The 21,997-nt window shown below is 38.5% G+C and overlaps 1 protein-coding gene across 5 annotated transcripts in view; it reads left to right on the top strand.

Moving 5' to 3' along the window:
- Positions 1-21,997, top strand: part of PRR14L (proline rich 14 like) — a 75,598-nt gene that overhangs the window by 43,635 nt on the left and 9,966 nt on the right. For 3 of the 5 annotated variants that reach the window (XM_004429742.3, XM_014786950.2, XM_014786951.2), the window contains 4 exons: positions 790-5,968; positions 8,922-8,993; positions 9,598-9,769; positions 10,357-10,463. In XM_004429742.3, coding sequence (XP_004429799.2) covers positions 790-5,968; positions 8,922-8,993; positions 9,598-9,769; positions 10,357-10,463 — 5,530 coding nt within the window. Of the gene's footprint in view, positions 1-789; positions 5,969-8,921; positions 8,994-9,597; positions 9,770-10,356; positions 10,464-11,218; positions 11,663-21,997 lie in introns of those variants that run through there. The other 2 variants (XM_087423933.1, XM_087423932.1) reach the window with 2 other exon arrangements.

Here is a 21,997-nt window from a genome sequence, read left to right on the forward strand (position 1 = left end):
TTCTCTTGCCTGGTCAGATGTGGTGTTTGAAAAGATGTTGCTAAGACTGATGTGGAAGAGCGTACTGCCTATGTTTTCTTCTAGAAGTTTCATAGTTTCAGGTCTTACATTCAAGTCTTTAATCCATTTGGAGTTAATTTTTGTGTATGGTGTAAGGTAAGGGTCTACTTTCATTTTTTTGCATGTGGCTATCCAGTTTTCCCAACACCATTTGTTGAAGAGACTTTCTTTTCCCCATTGTATGTTAAGACTCTGAATTAAGCATATATCTCCATGTTGTAGTCAGCTATCTAGCTAAGTGAGTACAGGTAAGTAACTAACATTTAGAGAAAGGCATTTGTTCAAAATTACCTGTTTCTGCCAGGTATCCTTTTGGCCCTCTGTCATATTTTGCAGAGAAGAACAAAACCAATGGTATTGTGCACTAACTTTGCAATTCTCTCTTTTTTTTTTAATTTTTTATTTTATTTATTTATTTATTTTTTCCCCCAAAGCCCCAGTAGATAGTTGTATGTCATAGCTGCACATCCTTCTAGTTGCTGTATGTGGGACGCAGCCTCAGCATGGCCGGACAAGCGGTGTGTCGGTGCGCGCTCAGGATCTGAACCCGGGCCGCCAGCAGCGGAGCGCGTGCACTTAACTGCTAAGCCACGGGGCCGGCCCCTTGCAATTCTCTTTTTGAGTTGGATCATTTTTATTGTTGCCATTGGTTGCATGATTAAATTCATGAACGTAGAGCAAATTTCTTTTATGATTGTGTACTGATCTGGATTTATTTCTCTTATGCAGAAGGAAATGTACAGATTACAGCTGAAACTCTACTGAGATCTACTGAAGAAGTACAAGGTATGAAGGTCAATGGGACTAAGATGGATAATAATGAAGGACACAAGAATGGCAATGTGAGTAAAAGTCTCTCAGCTGGGTGCAGCAAATACCCAGAAGTAGACAAAATCATGACCAGTGGTGATGGTTCAGAAACCAGCCCATTAGTTTCCCTAGAGCCTTTAACCTTTGTGGACCCTGGATTAACAGAAGCCACTCCTAAAGAAAAAGAATGTGAAGAATTAAAAACTTGTCCTTCTTGGTTGTCATTATTACCGGGGAACAGTGTCATTTCCAAAGTGGACAATGGGAAGGAAGAGTTGTGTAAATTGAACCTTGTCTGTGAAGCAGATGACAATCACCAACAGATTCTTGGCCACCATAATGAAAAACACAGTTCTGCAAGTGGCAGTCCCAAAGCCACAAGAAATGTAGTTGTTGTAGAAAATTCTGAAGTTTCATCTTTCAGATCAAGTTTGTCTGGTCCAGAATCCAGAACAACATCCTTAGAAAAATGCGGTTTTGAAGGTAATGGCTTGCTGAAGGGATCTGCTGAAAAGACGGATAATTCTTGTTTTGATGGGGGTGATCAAAGCGAGAACTTGGCTTCTAGGAAAGAAAACGAAGAACAGCTTTTGAACCCCAGGAATGAGCAAGAGGAACTCTTTCTTGTTAATGCCAGGCAACCAGAAGAGGATGCTAATGGTCATTATTCTCTTGAAAAAGAGACTGTTGACTCCCTAAAAGATAATATCCTTGATAACTGTTGTGTTCAAGGCATTATCCATACAGACAGTTCTAGTTCTTTAATGCCGAGTTCTTTTAGTGAAGCCACGGAAGTAACGTTAAAAAAAAATGATTTGAAAATCGCTTCAGACATTCAGTGTAGTTTGACAAACTATAAGGACCATAGAGAAACTTTTACTAATATGAGCCATCCAGGTGGACACTCTGAAGAAAGCAGTTTTTCTTCCTTGATGCAGATTAAAGAGCCAGAACAGACAACCACTATAGAGCCGAAGATGTTAAGTAAAAAGTTTTACAATGAAGACTCTAACTCCTTAGTCAGCACCCAGAGAAATCTGAAAGGCGGTACCCAATTAAATGAAGCATCGTATAATGAGTTTCTGATTGAAAGAAAATCCCTTGTGAGTTTAATGCCAGAGGACCAGATAAGTCCTGTAAATGAGGTATCGAAACCCAAGAAAAATATTGCTCGATTACCACCATCCCTAGAATTTGATTACAGTCCTCAGTCAGAAAAAGCTGTACAGCCCTTACAAGATGATAGTCCACATTTAGGTGAACAGAGCATTGCCTGTGAGATGAATGAACTTTCTTGTACCGATGAACTGGTTGTAAATGAAGTAGAAAATGAATGTGTTTTAAATCAAGTGTCCCTTAGTTCTCGAGACCACACAAAGTTGCCAGCTGACAAAGAGATGCCTTTAGCAGCAAGCGAGGATTCCCAACAGAGCCATCACCCTCCATTAGAGGATGGAGCAGATGTCATTGCTGATACCCAGACCATTTCCATGAAGACAAAAATGAAAGAAATCTCTCCACCAGGTGACAAAACCTGTGGTGCCTCTTCAAACAGTCCCACCTTAAACATCAAACCAGGAAGCCTAGAAAGAAAAAGTGAAATGGCTGATTCAGGAACAGCAGATCTACATTCCAGACTTCTCTCAAGTAAGAAAGAAGCAGCAGCCTTGCCTCCAGTGGTCTCTGTCATGGAATGTCAAAGGGTTCAATCTCAGGATCTCTCTAGCTGTCATTGTATAAGAAAAAATACACCAGAAAAGAGCATGGGTTCTGCTTGTGCTGCTTTTGAGTCCAACAAAATCATCCTAGAAGTTGAAAACTGTTTGGTAACCAAGTATGAAAATGTGTTTCAGCACAGTGATCACCACTCCCAAGGAAGAGAAGTCTCTGTTAAAAGTACCATCCACGAGGTGACTGATACATCGGAGGAAAGTAAATTTGATGGGAGAGAAACTAAAGGCAGCCTTCCAGAAGATAAGATCAGAAATGAAATGACAGCAGGCGTGTCAAATACTGAAGCTTCAAACAAAACCATTTGCGCTATTAGTTACATCCAACCCAGTGAGGAAGGGCTAGAAGGAAAGGAACAGAATATACTCAAAGAGACTGTGTTTTGTAAGTATAGCATTTCTGATTGTGCCACACAAGAACTAAACCAATCTACAGACATTCCAAGTCCTGAAAAATTGTTGGACCAGCCTCCTACTATTGTGTTCTCCAGTTTTAAAAACATGAACCAAGCAGCTGAAACTCTTGATCAGAAGGCAGATGAAGTCCTTGACTGCCGGAGTAACCCAGACAGACCAGATGCATGCAAAAGTGAAAATAAACGAGCTAAAGCGACTCTAGGTAGTGACCAAAGAGAGACCATCCCAGAGCCTAAAAGAGAGGTAAGTCACAACGAAAAGGATCTGCTAGTCAGTTCAGGTAATAACAATTCATTGTCTGGTGGTAGTCCAGAGAAAGGTGATTTGAAAGGAGCCTTTGAAAGGATTTCTGGTTGTGAGGAGTCGACAGATGGTGTGGTAGATGTCGTCTACACAGACTGTAGAAATAAGCCTGCAGAAGGCACGCTGGACATAAAAGCATCTAGTACATTTGATGGTGCTGCAAGGCAAGATAGACTGGCATTACATGAAACCTCAAGGAGTACCCTGTCTCAGAGAGAACTGAATCCTGCATTTACAGGAGTGATTGACCAGGACTCAGATTTCCCAGATACTACTTCCTCTACAGTGGAATCTCTTGAAATAGAAAAATCATGTGAGGATAAAGTATGCAGATCATTAAAAGATTGTGAAATAGAAGTGTGTGCAGACTCTTGTGCCCATGAAATAGAGTGTATTGCAGATCATGAACCAAATATAAGAATATTGGATAGAGTAAATGTGTCTTTAAATTATATTCATCATGAACAGCAAGTTAAAGAAGCATCTCTGAGAGAAACACAAGGAATGATTGAAGGATCAAAACTAGAAATAAATTCTGAGTTTCACAAGGAAAATACCTTTGGAATTTCCTCAAAAGAATTGATGTCTTTTAGATGCCGAGATGAGAACTCTGTTCCCCCAGGGAGCCTGAAATCCATTGAGATAATGCCTTCGTGTCTGTCTTCTCAAGAAAATTCAGAAACTAATATTAATAGTGAAGAAAGCGACCTGAAAAATCTTTTAAAACAAAAAGATGGTGAGATGCTTTGTGAAAATGTAAAAGACTGCACGGTCCTGCCTGAGATGAAAGGAGGAGCATCAAGGGATATGAGTCATCCTAGTGAAGGAAACAGCATAGACATCAATGTGAAAAATTTGCCTTTGACAATGGAAACAGAAACTACAGTGAAAGGTGAAGAAACCGAAGAACATCAGAGGGGACCACTGGGTCACTTAACTGCTGGGGAGGAATCTAAGGAGATGATTGCCAGAGAAGATGACCACAGTGATAATGTGAGTGAGATTTCTCAGACCCACTTTAAATCTCAGAGGATGCTTGGTGATGCCGAAGAACAGAGCCAGAGGATTTTGGACCACATGTTGCAGAAGGAAGAGGAATATATACATCAAAAAGAAGCACATACAAGATTGGAACAATGCACATCACCTAATATGTTGTCAGATGAGGTGCAAAGTAAGAACCAACCTAAAGATTGTAAAGATGAGTTCCCCATGATGAAAGAAATCACCCCAGCAAAGCTGGCCAAGGGTGACATTGCTGCACGGTTTCAGAAGTTGAAAGACCCAAAGGAGGAAAGCTTGTGTCATCCATTAAAAAAGGCCATTAAGTTGTGCACAGGTCCTTGCCTTTGTGGTGCCCCCCGGAAAACACAAGACCCCAACTCTGCTAGGTATGATGAAATCCACGGTGCCTTTGGGAACACTTCACATCAGAAGGTAGTGCTTCCCGTAAAGAAGCAGCCCCATCGAACGTGTAAGCAAGTTTCCTGTCAGGAGCAAGTCAACATGGGGAGAAAAGTGAGTAAAATCAGAAGTTCTGCCTTGTTAAAGAGTTCCTCTGAAACCATTCCCACGAAAGCACACAGATTTCTCAGTTCACATACTGTGTCTACACCCACACGACTGGAACCTGAAACAGTACCTACCGGGAGCTTAATTAGCCATATACCAAAGCAGAAGCCTACTCCATGCCATCCCTTGAGGAGCCTGAATGTTAGGAAGCCTACCAAAGAATCAGCCTTACTAAACAAGCTGTCTGTCCTTGCCTCCAAACTGGCCCCAGCCACAAAGACCCAGAAACTAAGGCATCGGTATTCCTCTGAACTTCTTCCAGTGGCTAAAAGCTACAAGCGACTCAGATATAAAAGACTCCTGGATGGATTTTCATACACTAAAATGCAGTTGAATCCATATGTGGCAGCTAGTGGATGGGATAAGTGGCCTAACAGTAAGCCTTTGACACTTTATTCTCTCGAAGCCATCAAAATGAGTTTCATAGATTTGAGCAACAAGATGCCATCACTGCTGTTTGGTTCTGAAATCTTCCCAGTATCCTTTCATGTGAAATCAGGCTCTGAGTGCATGGCTGAATCCCCAAGGACTTTTCCTGAGCATTGTGCTCCAACGAGGCTCGCCTTAGGAGAGGCCACCCAGTGCCCATCTCAACCTCCCAAGTGGACCTTTTCTGTCTTCTTGTCCCATGGTTGCCCTGGGATGGCCACATTCAGGGAAGACACTGGCCTCCATGGTCAGGCACGTGCCCAGGCTCCTCCACACCCTCTGGTTCCTCTCCAAGACTATGGGGGCACTGCCGTAGTCCAGACCAGAGCAGGCCGCTCTGTCCTTGGCCTTCATACGCTTCTAGCACTTTGTTCCCCTGGGTGTTACCGAATCTGGACAAAAAGACGGAGCTTCTCTGGTCACATGCCTACTATGCAGAGGCTCTTCATGACCCAGGTTACACAGGGCTTGAAAGGGTTAAGGTCTCCAGCCTCCATAGCAGACAAGGTCTTCTGTTCTCTGCCCAACTCGGTGGGCCGAGTACTGTCCATTTGGAGCCAGCATGGGCCTTCTGCCTGCCCCTTCAAGATCTCTGCTCTTCATTCCACTCACAGCAAGCAGCAGCCAAGTCTGGGCACCATAAGCAGGTAAAATCTGTTCCCTATTCTTTGCAAATGTCCCATGTTCGCTTCCTGCCATTGGGGGGAGGAGGAGGAAACTACTGGAAATGCAGAGCAATTTGGAGTCTTTGTGTCTGCATTTTCTGTTTACCTTGCCAAATCTCTGCTGAGAAAATGCAACAGTAATTCTTAAGTGTAGACCTCTCTGATTTTCCATTTTTCTGCAAAATCTACTCCTATATTTTGTGCCATTCTGTTTTCTGTCTATTTCATTCTGCAAACCATCAAATCTTTTGAATCTCTTTTTTCCTCTTGCCCCCACCTTGCAAAGAACAAACACCATTACTAGTTAACGGCTATAAATAGTGACAAATAATGGCTTGTAACTATATCGTAGTCACAGAGTATTATACAGCCAGCACCTAACTTGGTGTTTGGTATGTAAAGGATACAGTATAAATATTTTTTTAGATTAATTATATAGGTATCACCAAATCTAGTTTATGAACCTCTGCATTTCTTTCTGGAGCAGAGAGGCTTCAAAGATTGGAATTTACATACTATAGTTGTAGAATTTATAGAATTTTAAGTGAACTGGAAAAGAGTTCTTGTGGTTTGACGACAGAATAGTTGAAAATAATTTCACCAATATCATTTTATCTTCTAATTGAAAATAAGAGAAAAAAAAGAATTTGAGAGTTATATCCCTAAAAAACTGCTTTAGACATAATAGATAAGTCCTCCTGTTTGTAATCCTTTGGATAAACAGAAACTTAAATTTTTTTTAATTTGCCCCTAATATTGCTATACAGTCATGGATCACTTAACAATAGGGATATGTTCTGAGAAATGTGTCCTTAGGCGATTTTGTCATTGTGTGAATATTATAGAGTGTACTTACACAAACCTAGATGGCATAGCTTACTACACACCTAGGCTATATGGTACTAATCTTATGGGACTACTGTCATATATATGGTCTGTCGTACATGCGATCTGTCCATCGTTGACTGAAACGTTGTTATGCAGTGCATGACTATAGTATAAAACTTCAACAACAAAAAAGCCTTAAAATTCTGAATAGCCTAAGAGAGGCCTTGTTCTTTGTGTATCTGGGCAGTCTCTTATGCAGAATAATTCTTTGTCATTAAAAAGCTGCTGGTGCATGTTGTGAACTTCCCCAGGCAGCTTAGTGGAAAACTAAATAAATAAATGGGTTTTGGAAAAACACCCTGGAACCTGAATGTGGCTGATTGAAATTGAAAGATGAATTACTATTGTAAGTACTTGTCCAAAGTTAATAGAAAAATGTTCGCTTCTTTATAATGCAGCCATAAAAATACATTAGAATGAATCAAATTGTTTTAAATGATAGTATACTGCTTTTATTTTGTCTAGTTTGTTGCTGTGCCTCTAAAATCTCATAATTGCTCTCTGCTCTGTGTCTGTGATACACAGCTTTAAATCATGTTTCTGTCTGTGTTCATTCCTGAGGTTAGTGTCGAGGGTGGTTACTCATTTCACCCTGTGAAGGTGTGTGGCCCTTTTGCCTTTCTTCCTCTTCCAGAACTCGTTCCCACTTGACTTTCTGTTTCCTCATATGAAATATTTTCCCTCTCCCTTACTACCTGTGTCTGGCTTTTTTTTTTTTTTAATTAAAAAGTTTTTTTTCATTTTTAAATTAAGAAAAAATTTTTTTTAATTTATTTTATTTTTATTAATTTGAGTGGAATGTAGAGGGGTGGTGTTTATAGGGACTTGTTCTTCTCATTGGCTCTAAAAGTGTCTTAACATCGTATATCCTTGGCTTAGAGTATACAAGTTTGCTGTTTTTCTAAACACACTTAGAAATATTAAGCATGATAAACTGGGTAGCCCCAAAAAGCAAGACTTAACAAAGTCCTTAAAATTAAATTAATTTATGTTTCCATAGGATTTTCTTATTTGGACCTTATTCTCCAGTACTCTATAATATAGGTTGAATAGGCATCTGGTTTATTTTTTTTTACAGATGATGAGACTGAGGAACATGGTTTTTTCTAACTCAGATCACTCAGCTGCTGAATGTTTCAGCTGAGCTAGACCTAGAACCCAGGTCTTCTGATTTCTGCTTTGGTCAGCTCCTTTTCCAGTACTCCACCCTGCCTCTCTTTCCTTTTATTGTACTCCTCAGGGAATCCTGAGTTGGTGCTAAACATTCTAAAAATTTGAATTATCTGTGTTTTTCCTAGCCATGGAACAAATTTCTCTTATTTCTAAGAGGAGATGGATTATATGGTCATCATACCAACACCATATTAATTAAACCTGTACTGTGTTCTACATTCAGTAGAAACTGATAGAAGTTTTACTTTGAGAGGCACAAAAAATTCTTCAGTGTCACAGATTAATGTATCTATAAGTGATTAATACTATTCTTTCATCTATAAAAAGCTTAATTATAAAGGAACCAACCTGTCAACAGTTTTCATCTAGATAGCCATGTCTTATGTGGAGCTTGGCTTTAAAGAAAATAAAATTTCTTCATAATTTTTTGTAAGGTTATAGAAATTGGCTGATTTTATTGTAATAGAGTACAGAGCTGAATAGTATAAGATATTTATACTATTATATAAAGTATATATGTATAAATTTTTTTTTAATCTTTAATTAAAATACATGTTCAACAACTTGATTAGAAGGTATAAGGCTCAAAATCATTCTTGTTTCTCTCCTTTCTCTATTCTCTCCTCTTCTCTCCCTACCTTCTTTGTTTCAGTTAGAAAATAATCTTCTTGTCAGCCGGCCTCCCTTCCAGTGATGGGCACATAAAATGTAATTCTTGTGGCTGGGAGGTTTTCATCTTTCTGAGTGACTGACATTGCTTGTCTTCCAAGGGCTCTAATTGAGTATCATGTGCCAGTGCTCACAAAGGCATCTAAACCTTTTCTGTTGTTCCACTGCCCTAACTTATTGCTTTTATCCTTTTGCTTCACCTCAGCCACACCATGTTACCATATGTGCCTCTTCCAGGCATAGAAGCTACTTATAATACCAGCGGCAGTCAGATGAGGTAAGCTTCCAATGGTGCCTGGCACAGGAGGGCTTGCACAGAGAGAGAGAGAGAGAGAGAAAGAGAGAGAGAGAGAGAATGGGTCAGGCATGACATGATTCTAACCTCTTATTCTTCTAAACCTAATCTGAGATTCAAATGTATTTCATTACAAATAGTGACTAAGGATGTGTAATCAATACCATTTAATGGGAAAGAAGTCAAAATTACTCGTAGCCACCTCGTACCTCAAGTTTCCTCTCCAGCTATTTCTTGGTCAGTTGGCCAGCTTCAGTGCCTGGACGGGATTGATCTCATCTGAGCACAATTCATTTGTTCAGTTCACTGAATTCCTTCTTCCTCCAAAAAATCTGTTCCTTTTTACATTTTTGTTTATCACTCTGCTCCATATCAATGAAATGGATTGACCACATTCTTCTAACTTTTTACATATGCAGACACAGGCTATGTCTTGCAGTGACTAGAAAACAGTTTGACTGGAAATGTCATTGCTGGAAAGAGGGAAAGTCTTCAACTTTAGTCTGGATATTGAGTTGAATGTGCTAAGGTAGAAAGTGAACTCATCTCACATTTTTCTTCTCTGTTTTTCTCTCTGTGGTGCTAGGCTTGAGCCTTCATTCTCTGCCTTGGTACCAAAGTCTTGCTTGGTAACAGAATCAGCTGTCAGCAAGCTCTTGCTTTCAGCCTCTGAGTTCCAGGTTCCTGGATTTGATGAGCTGGATGGTGTGACAGCAGCCTGCCCCCGGCCACAGAGCAGCCCTCCGGAACAGAAAGAGGTAAATGTAAAATGCTAGTGGGGTCAGGTGATGGTCGCACTGGAGGTGTCCATCGATGACTACAGATCACATGATAGGTACAGACCGGCCCCTAAGTATCTTTACTTACCACCTTGAGCTTCAGCTGAGTACTGGAGATTACCAAGACAGGAGTTTTTCTGCTCAGCTTCCAAAGGATACCCTGGATCTCCTAATCTATGTTGTTTTCCAGATCCTTTTTTCTTGACAACAGCATTTAACAGTGTTTAGAGAATTGGACCACAGAGCTGCTTCATGTATTCAAAGAAGATGAGTGAACGATGGTGTTCTTCAGTTTTGCAATATCTGCTGTCTCCAATAGCTGCAAACTTTCATATTGATAATCTCAATATCTGAACTGAATGTACAAATTCTATCATAATAATATAAAGGGAGATAGTTGCTGAAGACACTGTCAGCAAGAGTAGGAGGGGGAGCTTTGTCATAAACTACTTCTTAGAGTCATCTATAAACTGAGGAAGCGATATCTTGAGTGTCAAGAAAAGGGACCTTATATTTTTAAAATGTCTTACAACTTGACCATCTTTCTTCTTAACCCTTAAAAATAGGCTGAGCCAGAGAAGAGGCCAAAGAAAGTCTCACAGATTCGCATCCGGAAAACCATTCCTAAGCCAGACCCTAATCTTACCCCCATGGGCCTTCCTCGACCCAAAAGGTGAGCTCCTTCTCTAGTATAAACTAGGTTCACTTTTTTGGAAAATTGTTTTTGGTGGAATATAGTGACGCTTTAAGGAGTCATATACTCTGAGCCATTTATTATACTTACAGGAATTTATTCAAAAGAATTAAATGGGCCGGCCCTGTGGCTAAGTGGTTGGGTGCTCGTGCTCTGCTGCTGGCGGCCCGGGTTCGGATCCCAGGTGCGCACCGACGCACCGCCTCTCCGGCCATGCTGAGGCTGTGTCCCACATACAGCAACTAGAAGGATGTGCAGCTATGACATACAAATATCTACCGGGGCTTTGTGGGGAAAAAAATAAATAAATAAAATCAAAAAAAAAATTAAATGGTAATGTGGCCAGAGATTTATGTACAAGGATATTGTAATGCATTCATATTCATTTTTATTGACTCACTGTGCCAGGTATTGTGCTGTCCCTTTGCGTACATAATCTCAGTTCATCCTCCAACAATGCTGAGAGATAAGCACTATTGTCCTCAGGTTTAGGTGAAGATATCCAGGCTCAGTGGTTAAGAAACTTGTGTTAGGCCCTAGTGTCAGTCATGGCACATGTGGTTTCTGTCTCACACAGATTTTACCCACCCCTACAGCCCAGGCTCCCAACACTCTCCACATACAACTGAGAAGGGACCTAAATGTCACGAGGGAAAGAAGTTTAACTTTTTAGAAAATGCCAGATCCGTGTTGTTTATGGTCTATATTATAGCCTTTAAAAATTTGGTTTCTAGGGCCGGCCCCATGGGTTAGCGGTTAAGTGCGCGTGCTCCACTGCTAGCAGCCCAGGTTTGGATCCCGGGCGCGCACCGACGCACCACTTCTCCGGCCATGCTGAGGCCGGGTCCCACATACAGCAACTAGAAGGATGTGCAACTGTGACATACAATTATCTACTGGGGCTCTGGGGGAAAAAATAAATAAATGAAAAAAAAAAAAGAACTTATCTGTAAAATGTAAATAAGAATTCCCAACACTTAAGATTGCTGTACAGTCTAATTGAGAAAAATATGTGTACTATATCTATTATATTGCTTCACACAACACAAATGCAATAAATAATTAACTCTTATTATGATCATGATTGATGTTCCACTTTTCCCATGTGGTTTTTATCTTAATGCATTATATTTTTATCATACAATTCTTTTATTGATCACCCTACCATATATCTTTTCAAGAGAAATTTTTTAAATATTTCAGTTATCCTACATTGAATAGTGCTCATTACTGGAACAAAATAGGATTCAGTATTGGATGTATTCTGTCTTGAGTTTATGTGTGGATATAAGTTCTGGAAAATCTTGTTTATGTAAATAAGTGGTTGGGAGTGAAGAGGGTTTTAATATAGTGATGACGTTCAATCCTTTCAACTTCTATCAAGTAATATGCCAAAAAAAAAAAAATCACAGAGTGACCTATCATCAAATTATATTTAATGATTTATCACCTAACTTTTTAGAAAACAAAGGATTGGAAAACCTGACTCACTTGGGTTCTGTTACCCAGGCATTAGAGACACTTGGTGTCTCAGCATATGGGAGGTACACCAAAATGATCTGACCAGTAAATGTCAAATGCCTAATAATTTAGATGTTCCTCTTTCACTTAAAGGCACTTTATTTAATCCAATATAATGAAAGGGGGTTGAAAAAATAAGATTTTTAATAAACCATTGCCTAAGAAATCTTTTTTTTTAATTGATGTTTTAATAGTTTATAACTGTGAGATTTTTGGTTGTACTTTTTTGTTTGTCCATCACTATATACATGTCTCCCTTCACCCCTTGTGCCCACCCCATACCCCCATTGCCCCTGGTAACCACAATGCAGTTTTCTCTGTCCATGTGTTGGTTTATATTCCACATATGAGTGCGATCATACATTGTTTGTCTTTCTCTTTGTGGTTTATTTCACTTAACATAATACCCTCCAAGTCCACCCATGTTGTTGCAAATGGGACGATTTTGTCTTTTTTTATGGCTGAGTAGTATTCCATTGTATATATATACCACATCTTCTTGATCCAATCATCAGTCAAGGGACATGGGTTGCTTCCACTTCTTGGCTATGGTGAATAATGCTGCACTGAACATAGGGGTGCATAAGCCTCTTTGGATTGTTGATTTCAGGTTCGTTGGTTAGATTCCCAGTAGTGGGATAGGTGGATCACATAGGGTATTTCTATTTTTAATTTTTTGAGGAATCTCCATACTGTTTTCCATAGAGCCCGCACCAGTTTGCATTCCCACCAGCTGTGTGTGAGAGTTCCAGTTTCTCCACATCCTCTCCAACATTTGTTGTTTTTTGTCTTGGTGATTATAGCCATTCTAACAGGTGTGAGGTGATATCTTAGTGTTGTTTTGATTTGCATTTCCCTGATGATTAGTGATGTTGAACATCTTTTCATGTGCCTGTTGGCCATCTGTGTATCTTCTTTAGAAAAGTATCTGTTTATTTCCTCTGTCCATTTTTTGACCAGATTGATGATTTTTTGTTGTTCAGTTTTGTGAGTTCTCTATATGTTATGGACATTAACCCCTTGTCAGATATATGTTTTGCAAATATTTTCTCCCAGCTGGTGGGTTGTGTTTTCATTTTGATCCTGGTTTCATTTGTCTTGTAGAAGCTCTTTAATCTGATAAAGTCCCACTTGCTTATTTTTTCTTTAGTTTCCCTAGTCTGGGTAGGCATGTCATCAGAAAAGATTCCTTTATGACCAATGTCAAATAGTGTGTTGCCTATATTTTCTTCTATGAGTTTTATAGTTTCAGGTCTCACCTTCAGGTCTTTGATGCATTTTGAGTTAATTTTTGTGAATGGCAATAGCAGGTGGTCCACTTTCATTCTTTTGCATGTGGCTGTCCAGTTTTCCCAGCACCATTTATTGAAGAGACTTTCTTTCTCCATTGTATGTTCTTAGCTCCTTTGTCAACAATTAGCTGTCCGTATATGTGTGGTTTTATTTCTGGGCTTTCAGTTCTGTTCCATTGATCTGTATGTCTGTTTTTGTACCAGTACCATGCTGCTTTGATTACTATTGCTTTGTAGTATGTTTTGAAGTCAAGGATTGTGATGCCTCCAGCTTTGTTCTTTTTTCTTAGGATTGCTTTAGCTATTCAGGGTCTTTTGTTGCCCCGTATGAATTTTAGTGTTCTTTTTTCTATTTCTGTGAGGAATGTCCTTGGGATTCTGATTGAGATTGCATTGAATCCGTAGATTGCTTTAGGTAGTATGGACATTTTAACTATGTTTATTCTTCCAATCCATGTGCATGGGATGTCTTTCCATTTCTTTATGTCATCATCGATTTCTTTCAATAATGTCTTGTAATCTTTGTTGTATAGGTCTTTCACCTCCTTGGTAAGATTTATTCCTAGATATTTTATTCTTTCCGATGCAATTGTAAATGGTAATATCTTTTTGAGCTCTCTTTCTGTTAGTTCGTTATTAGCATACAGAAATGCGACTGATTTTTTTTTTTTTTAAGATTTTATTTATTTATTTTTGCCCCCCAAAGCCCCAGTAGATAGTTGTATGTCATAGCTGCACAACCTTCTAGTTGCTATATGTGGGACGCGGCCTCAGCATGGCCGGAGAAGTGGTGCCTTGGTGCACGCCCGGGATCCAAACCCGGGCCGCCAGCAGCGGAGCGCGCGCACTTAACCGCTAAGCCACGGGGCCGGCCCTGCAACTGATTTTTTAGATTGATTTTGTACCCTGTGATTTTGCTGTGGTTGTTGATTATTTCTAATAGTTTTCCAATGGATTCTTTAGGGTTTTCTGTATATAAAATCATGTCCTCTGCAAACAGTGAGAGTTTCACTTCTTCATTGCCTGTTTGAATTCCTTTTATTCCTTTGTCGTGCCTAATTGCTCTGGCCTAAACCTCCAGTACTATGTCGAATAAGAGTGGTGAGAATGGGCAGCCTTGTCTTGTTCCTGTTCTCAGAGGAGTGGCTTTCAGCCTTTCCCAGTTGAGTATGATGTTGGCTGTGGGTTTGTCATAAATAGCCTTTATTATGTTGAGGTACTTTCCTTCTATACCCATTTTGTTGAGAGTTTTTTATCATAAATGGATGTTGTATCTTGTCAGATGTCTTCTCTGCATCTATTGAGATGACCATGTGGTTTTTATTCTTTGTTTTGTTGATGTGGTGTATCACGTTGATTGATTTGCAGATGTTTAACCATCCCTGCGTCCCTGGTATAAATCCCACTTGATCATGGTGTATGATCTTTTTAATGTATTGCTGTATTCGGTTTGCCAATATTTTGTTGAGGATTTTTGTATCTATGTTCATCAGCGATATTGGCCTGTAATTTTCCTTCTTTGTATTGTCTTTTTCTGGCTTTGGTATCAGGGTGATGTTGGCCTCATAGAATGAGTTAGGAAGTGTGCCATCTTCCTCTATTTTTTGGAATAGTTTGAGAAGGATGGGTATTAAATCTTCTTTGGATATTTGGTAAAATTCACCAGAGAAGCCATCTGGTCTTAGACTTATTTTGGGGGGAGGTTTTTGATTACTGTCTCAATCTCTTTACTTGTGATTGGTCTATTCAGATTCTCCATTTCTTCTTGGTTCCGTTTGGGAGGTCATATGAGTCTAAGATTTTATCCATTTCTTCTAGATTGTCCAATTTGTTGGCATATAGTTTCTCATAGTATTCTCTTATAATCCTTTGTATTTCCATGGTATCCATTGTAATTCCTCCTCTTTCATTTCTTTCTGTTTGTTTGTTTGTTTTTGTTTTGTTTTTGTGAGGAAGATCAGCCCTGAGCAAACATCCGTGCTAATCCTCTTTTTGTTGAGGAAGACTGGCTCTGAGCTAACATCTATTGCCAATCCTCCTCCTTGTTTTTCCCCAAAGCCCCAGTAGGTAGTTGTATGTCATAGTTGCACATCCTTCCAGTTGCTGTATGTGGGACACGGCCTCAGCATGGCCGGAGAAGCAGTGCGTCGGTGCGCGCCCGGGATCCAAACCCAGGCCGCCAGTAGCGGAGCGCGCGCACTTAACCGCTAAGCCACGGGGCCAGCCCTCCTCTTTCATTTCTAATTTTATTTATTTGAGCCTTTTCTCTTTTTTTCTTAGTAAGTCTGGCTAAGGGTTTGTCAATTTTATCTTCTCAAAGAACCAACTCTTTGTTTCATTAATCCTTTCTACTATTTTTTTGGTCTCAATTTCATTTATTATTTATTTCATCTGCTCTGATTTTTATTATTTCTCTCCTGCTGACTTTGGGCTTTGTTTGTTCTTCTTTTCTAAGAAATCTTTTTTGATAAAATGCTTTTATGCTTTTGTCAAAAAACCTTGAAGTTGCAGGTTTAGTGCATTAAATTTATGGAAAATCCTTGACATATAACTGAATTGGCAAAGGGAATTTTTATTATTCAAGCCCATCAGCCAAATCATTCTTGCTTCCTAATATTTCTGTTTTCCAATTCAAGTAAATGTTTTAATTTGTACATTTAATAAAATGATACAAACCATTGAGAAATGAATTATGGAACACCTCTTGTGAGGTAGATTGCTAAAAGCCATAAATCAAAATTAAAATTATGTATAAGAAATATAATTAACTTATCCACTTTAATAATACATTATTAAAACATGATAATGCTATTTCTCATTACTGAATTTATAATAAAGCAATATAATGTGCAACTAAATAAATTATGAAGTAAGGAGTATGGTAGAAAGCATGATATTGCTTCAGTAGATGTGTGTGCATGTACAAATCAAACTCTCTTATTAGACTTTTAGGAACAACTAAGAATTATGTAAAAAATCAAATAAATCCATTAACTTATATAAATCTCATGATTGCTTCAATATATGATGTAGGAGAAAAGTATATTTTGACAAACCAACTGGCGTGGCAGTTGTTGTTAACAAGGTAGAAGTTAATGTTTTATAAGATGAAATAGACAAGGATTGAGTAATTGAATTAAATATTTCTTCCATGATTTGATAAAAGTTTATACCTTAAGGAAATTACTTAAAATTTTTTTCTGTGGGTTTTACATACTTCATCTCACGTTTGATAGTCCCAATAAATATTTCAGTTATGTTTTTTTTTTAAAAGAAGAATCAGCTGTCAAGTGGAACTTTTCTAAGTAAGAGTGTTAATTAGAATTGAGAATAGCTTGAAAAAAACATTGTGTACAATTAAATACATGAACGAGCTATTTTTGGTGTTTGAAGCTCTCTTTCGTAAATAGTATCTCTTTCATAAGCAGGCATTGTTTGATGATAATCAGGAGGTGAATGAGGCAAAGTCACTCTGACAACCCCATTCCAAAACACATCAGAAATCAGAATGTCTTAACACCAGCCAAAGTACCCTCTGTCTAAAGCCCCACTCTTCTCTTATAATGGAACTGTGTGTAAGATGGGGAAAGACAAGTCCAAGACAGGTTTACAGTAATTTCATTAATCTCTGAAGAGGGCTTAGCAAGATCAGTGATTTGATTCATATAACAAAGTAGAATTTGGGATGGATAGGGGGTGTTCTGAAAGAATTGTGGGAATGGAGAAATCTGCATGAGCATTCAAGGACACTTCTCATATGTATCACTTTTAGGAAATTAACGATTGAGAGATTTGAGTCCCCTAAAATTGGGTTCCTGTTCACTTCTTTGTGCACTAGAGTGAAGAGCACTGGTCTAGGGTATTTAGTAGCAACCTTATTTAGCTCTTAGGGGTTTTACCTTAGTGTCAAGTATCAGTCCAGGTCCAATCAGGAGACAAAAACCACACAGTATTTTAAACAGGGGAAGTTTAATATAAAGTATTAAACTATAACAGGAGAGTAGCCATAGAGATGTACAGAGAATTCTGAAGGGTACCCTCGGGCTGAGGAGAGTACTTCAAGAAGGACGAACTTGGAAGGGGGCCACCTCCCCCAATTTGGGGTTTAGACTTTGTTGGAGAAGGTGTGGTTGCAGCCTATTGGAGGGCTGGGTTACCAAGGCCAGAGCCGGGAAAGCAGGAAACAACAACCTTCTGGGGCACAGATGAGCTGAAGTGGGCAGGCATGCAAGGGGAGTTGCTGCTGTGGGTGCATTGCCTGGTGTGTGTGGTGTTTGCTTCAAGAGGGCCACAGAAAACAGCCCTCAGGAACTTGAGGTGCCACCACAGGCTTAAGGAAGCCTAGAGTACCCCATCTTGTGTTGGGAAGCATGTAGCATGGTGATCACCAGGCCAGGGCTGCAAGGGCACTAAGGGACTACATGCTCTGACCACACAGCTGAGGCTGAGCCCCTCCAAATGCAGCCCCCTCCCACCCTCAGACACCCCAACACACATACACCAATGATGGGCCATGGAGCAGGAGTAAGGGAAAAAGAGCTCACCAGAACCACGAAGAGAAGCTCCCTTCCTCTGCAGTGTTCCTCCAGTTCCCACTTCTGCCAAAGCTTAGCATCATACTCACTGTAAAGAAGAAATTGCTTACCGTCCAAGATTCCATTACCCCAGAGCAGGTACTGAGGGGTGCATTTTGAGCTGAGAAGCAATAATTTGATAATTGGCACATTCCAGTAAACATCTGACCACATTCACTTGACCAAGAGCTATTTTTTTAAGAAGAGGTTTGAATAAATGGAAAGGCATGTATTTAACCAATTAACAAAAATAAAGAAGCAAGAATAGCCTGGAAAACTCAGAACAAGACTGAAATAAGAGTACTAGTCCTAAGAGATATTAAAATATATTGTAAAATCTCAATAATTAAAACAGTATGATACCAGAGCATAAATATACAAATTGGTAAAACAAAATAGAAGGTCCAGAAATAGACACAATACATGGAGAAATTTAGTACATGACAAAGATGTCCACTCAAATCAGTGGTGAAAAGATGGACTATTCAATAAAATGCTACTGGGACAACTGGGTAGCCATTTTAAGAGTAAGAAAGTTGGATCTATACCTCAGACCTTTCACCAGAGTAAACTCCAAATGAAATCAGTTTTAAATGAAAACAAATCAAACTGTAAGAATACTTGGAGAAACCTTAGGAAATTTCTAACTAGAGTGGCTAACTATAACACAAAATCCAGAAACATAAAACAAAAGTCTGAAAAATATATTTCATAAAAATGCAGTACTTCTGTTGGGAAAAAAAGAAACCCACCATAAACAGACTCAAAACACAAACTCATAATTAATTAGATAGGAGGAATCCTTTCACAATGTATATGTATATCAGATCATCACAATGTACACTTTAAATATCTTACAATTTTATTTGTCACATATACCTCAAAAAACTGAAAAAAGAAAGCATTCAGTAAAAAACCCACAAAATCATATCTCAAAAGGCTGATTTACACACACACACACACAACTTCTCCAAGTTAATAGAAAATGAAAATCCCAACAGAAAAATGGGTAAAGAATATGAATAGATAGTCCACACATAAGGAAATAAAAATAGTTCTTAAACTTATGGAAAAAATGATGATCCTAACACATTTGTAAGAAAACTACAATTTTAAAAATATTGTTGCTACTATCTTGCACCTGTCATATTGACCGAGAACAAAGGTTGAAAATAGAGTAATACCACATTGCTTGTTTGTAGGGCTATATCAAAATTAGAAATGCACAGACTCTTTGACTCAATAATTCTATTTTTAGGAATTTATCCTACAAATATACTTCCATATATAGGAAATTATATGTATAAAGCCATTCACTACGTTGTTGCTTGTAATGGCACAAGACAAAAAAATGCAAGGTTGGTTAAATAATTTATGGTACATCCATTCAAAAGAATAGAATGCCTTGCAGTCTTTAAAAGAACAAGATGCAATGCTTTGTGTATTTGTATACCAATGTCAACAGTACTCTAAGATAATGTTATGCATGCTAGAGCCGAACACTGAATGTTCTATATGCTACCATTTGTATAAAATAGTGGTAGTTGCAGGGGAATAAAAATTTCTTAAAACTTCTGTGTTTTATATAAACCACTTCAAAGTCATGTAAATAAGAGACATAGTTTTTCAAAAACAGAATTTGAAGGGGCCCGGCCCGGTGGCGCAAGCGGTTAAGCGCGTGCACTCTGCTGTGGCGGCCCAGGGCTCGCCGGTTCGGATCCCAGGCATGCACTGACACACCACTTGGTAAGCCATGCTGTGGCGGCGTCCCGTATAAATGGATGTTAGCCCAGGGCCACTCTTCCTCAAGAAAAAAGGGGAGGATTGGCATCGGATGTTAGCTCAGGGCTGGTCTTTTTACAAAAAAACAAACAAACAAAAACAGAATTTGAAGATTCAGCCCCCAAGACTTGTCATAAAGCCAGTTAGTGACAGAGCTACAGTTTAAAACCTTTACATACATGATGTCCCATCATTTCACCATCATCCTTGTGACTTTAGGTGTATATGGGGTAGAGGTGAGGTTTTAGCAATGTGGTAGATGCATTACCTTGCTAACTTACCTTTTAAAAACAAATAACAATGCTTAATGAATGTTATTTTTTTATTTGCATCAATAAATTGTCAGGAGAATAAGGAATTCTTAGAGACCAAAAACTAAGTGAAGGTAGCAATCCAGAGAACAAAGAGGTAAGTGAGCATTAAAGCCAGCTTTTGCTTTGAGGTCATTTATAAAATCAGGGTTACATTGAGCTTAGGTTTTCATTGGCCTCATAGGTGCAGGGTACAAAAGACAAAATCCATGCCCTTACTAAGAAGAGAGTCTAATATGAGACACCCCCTCCCTGCAAAGGGGCTATAACCTCAGTATGAGCCAAAAATAAACCTGTATTCCTTCCTTTCTCCAAATCCTGTCACTGGGTGGAGAAAAAGAACTCGCCCTTGAGAATTAATAGCCACAAGCTGCCCTTCTCATGGAGTAGCAGCCTGAATCCATGCTGTGTAGGCAGACTGAAAAAAACCTTAAGCTGAGAATTTAGTTTACAGTTGTCCCAGGTTGGTAGTGCTCTCAGGCTCCTGACAGAAACCAACACATAGTTTCTCAAGGAATCCACTTCCACAGCTGGTCTTCAATAAAAGTTACTGTGAGTGTAAAACAACTCACAGTAAAATAAATCTCAAAGCATCGAGAGAAACAAGGTTCCATGCATGAGTTCCAATGGAAATAACAGCAAATCAAATCTGAAAAGACTTCTGATATTGGAATTATTAGAGAAGAATATAATTAAGTGTTTTATAAGTGTAGGGAAATAAAAATGGATTGAAAATATGAATAAAGGATTAAAAGACTTGAAAATGACCAAGTAGATTTGAAATGGAACCAGATAGAATTTCTAAAAAATGTAAAATAGAGTGATCAAAATGAAACCATAGTCAATGGGTTTAACAGCAGATTAAATAGAGCTAAATAGAATTAATGAACAGGGGAACACACCTCAAAAAATTTTTCATAATGAAGTGCAGAAATAAAAAAGATGGGATATATGGTAGAAAGAGAGGGTGAGAGAAATGGAGAAAATTAAAAAGATCTAGCAGACATGTAATCAAAGTTCCAGAAGGAGAAAGAGAACAGGAGGGAAGATAGTATTTAGAAAGATAAAGAGTGGTAAAAGGTATTAATCTTAAGCAGGATCAATAAAAAAAATAATTTCATACCTAATTGCATCATAAGAAAATTATAGAATTCCAAACACAAAAAGATGATCTTAAAAGCAGCCAGAGAACCTCATGAATATAGACATAAAAATCTTCAACAAAATACTAGCAAACTGAATCCAGCAGCATATAAAAAAAGGATTATACACATGACCAATTGGGATATATCCTAGGAATGCAAGGTTGGTTGAACATAGGAAATCAGTCAATCTAATATACAATATTAATAGATAAAGAGGGAAAAAAATACATGATCATTTCAATAGATGCAGAAAAAGCATTTGACAAAACCCAACACCCTTTCATGATAAAACAACTCCACAAACTAAAAATAGATAAGAACTTCCTCAAATGGATAAAGGGCGTCTACAAAAAAAACCCACAGCAAAAATCATACTTAATGGTGAAACTGACAGATTTCCCCTAAGATCAGGAATAAGACAAGAATATCCACTCTAGCCATTTCTATTTAACCTTCTACTAGAGGTTCTAGACAGGGCCATTAAGCAAGAAAATGAAATAAACAACATTCAGATTAGAAAGGAAGTAAAACTATTTCTATTCAGTGTCCTGTATATAGAAAACCCTAAGGAATCTACCATTAGAGCTAATGAATGAATTCAGCAAGTTTGCAGGCTACAAGTTCAAGATAAAAGAAAAAGAAAAAAGAAATCAATTGTATTTCTATACACTAGCAATGAACAATCTGAAAATGAAATTGAGGAAACGGTTCCATTTACAGTAGTGTCAAAGAAAAAAACCAAAAAACCTAGAAATAAATTTAACAAAAGAAGCATAAGACTTGTTCACTAAAAACTAAAATATTGTTGAAAGAAATTAAATACCTGAATAAATGGAAGGGCATCTGTTTATAAATTGGGAGACTTACTGTTGTTAAGAAGTCAGTGCT

This window comes from Ceratotherium simum, chromosome 35, assembly GCF_057802395.1.
Source record: "Ceratotherium simum simum isolate JZ-2026a chromosome 35, ASM5780239v1, whole genome shotgun sequence".
NCBI lineage: Eukaryota > Metazoa > Chordata > Mammalia > Perissodactyla > Rhinocerotidae > Ceratotherium > Ceratotherium simum.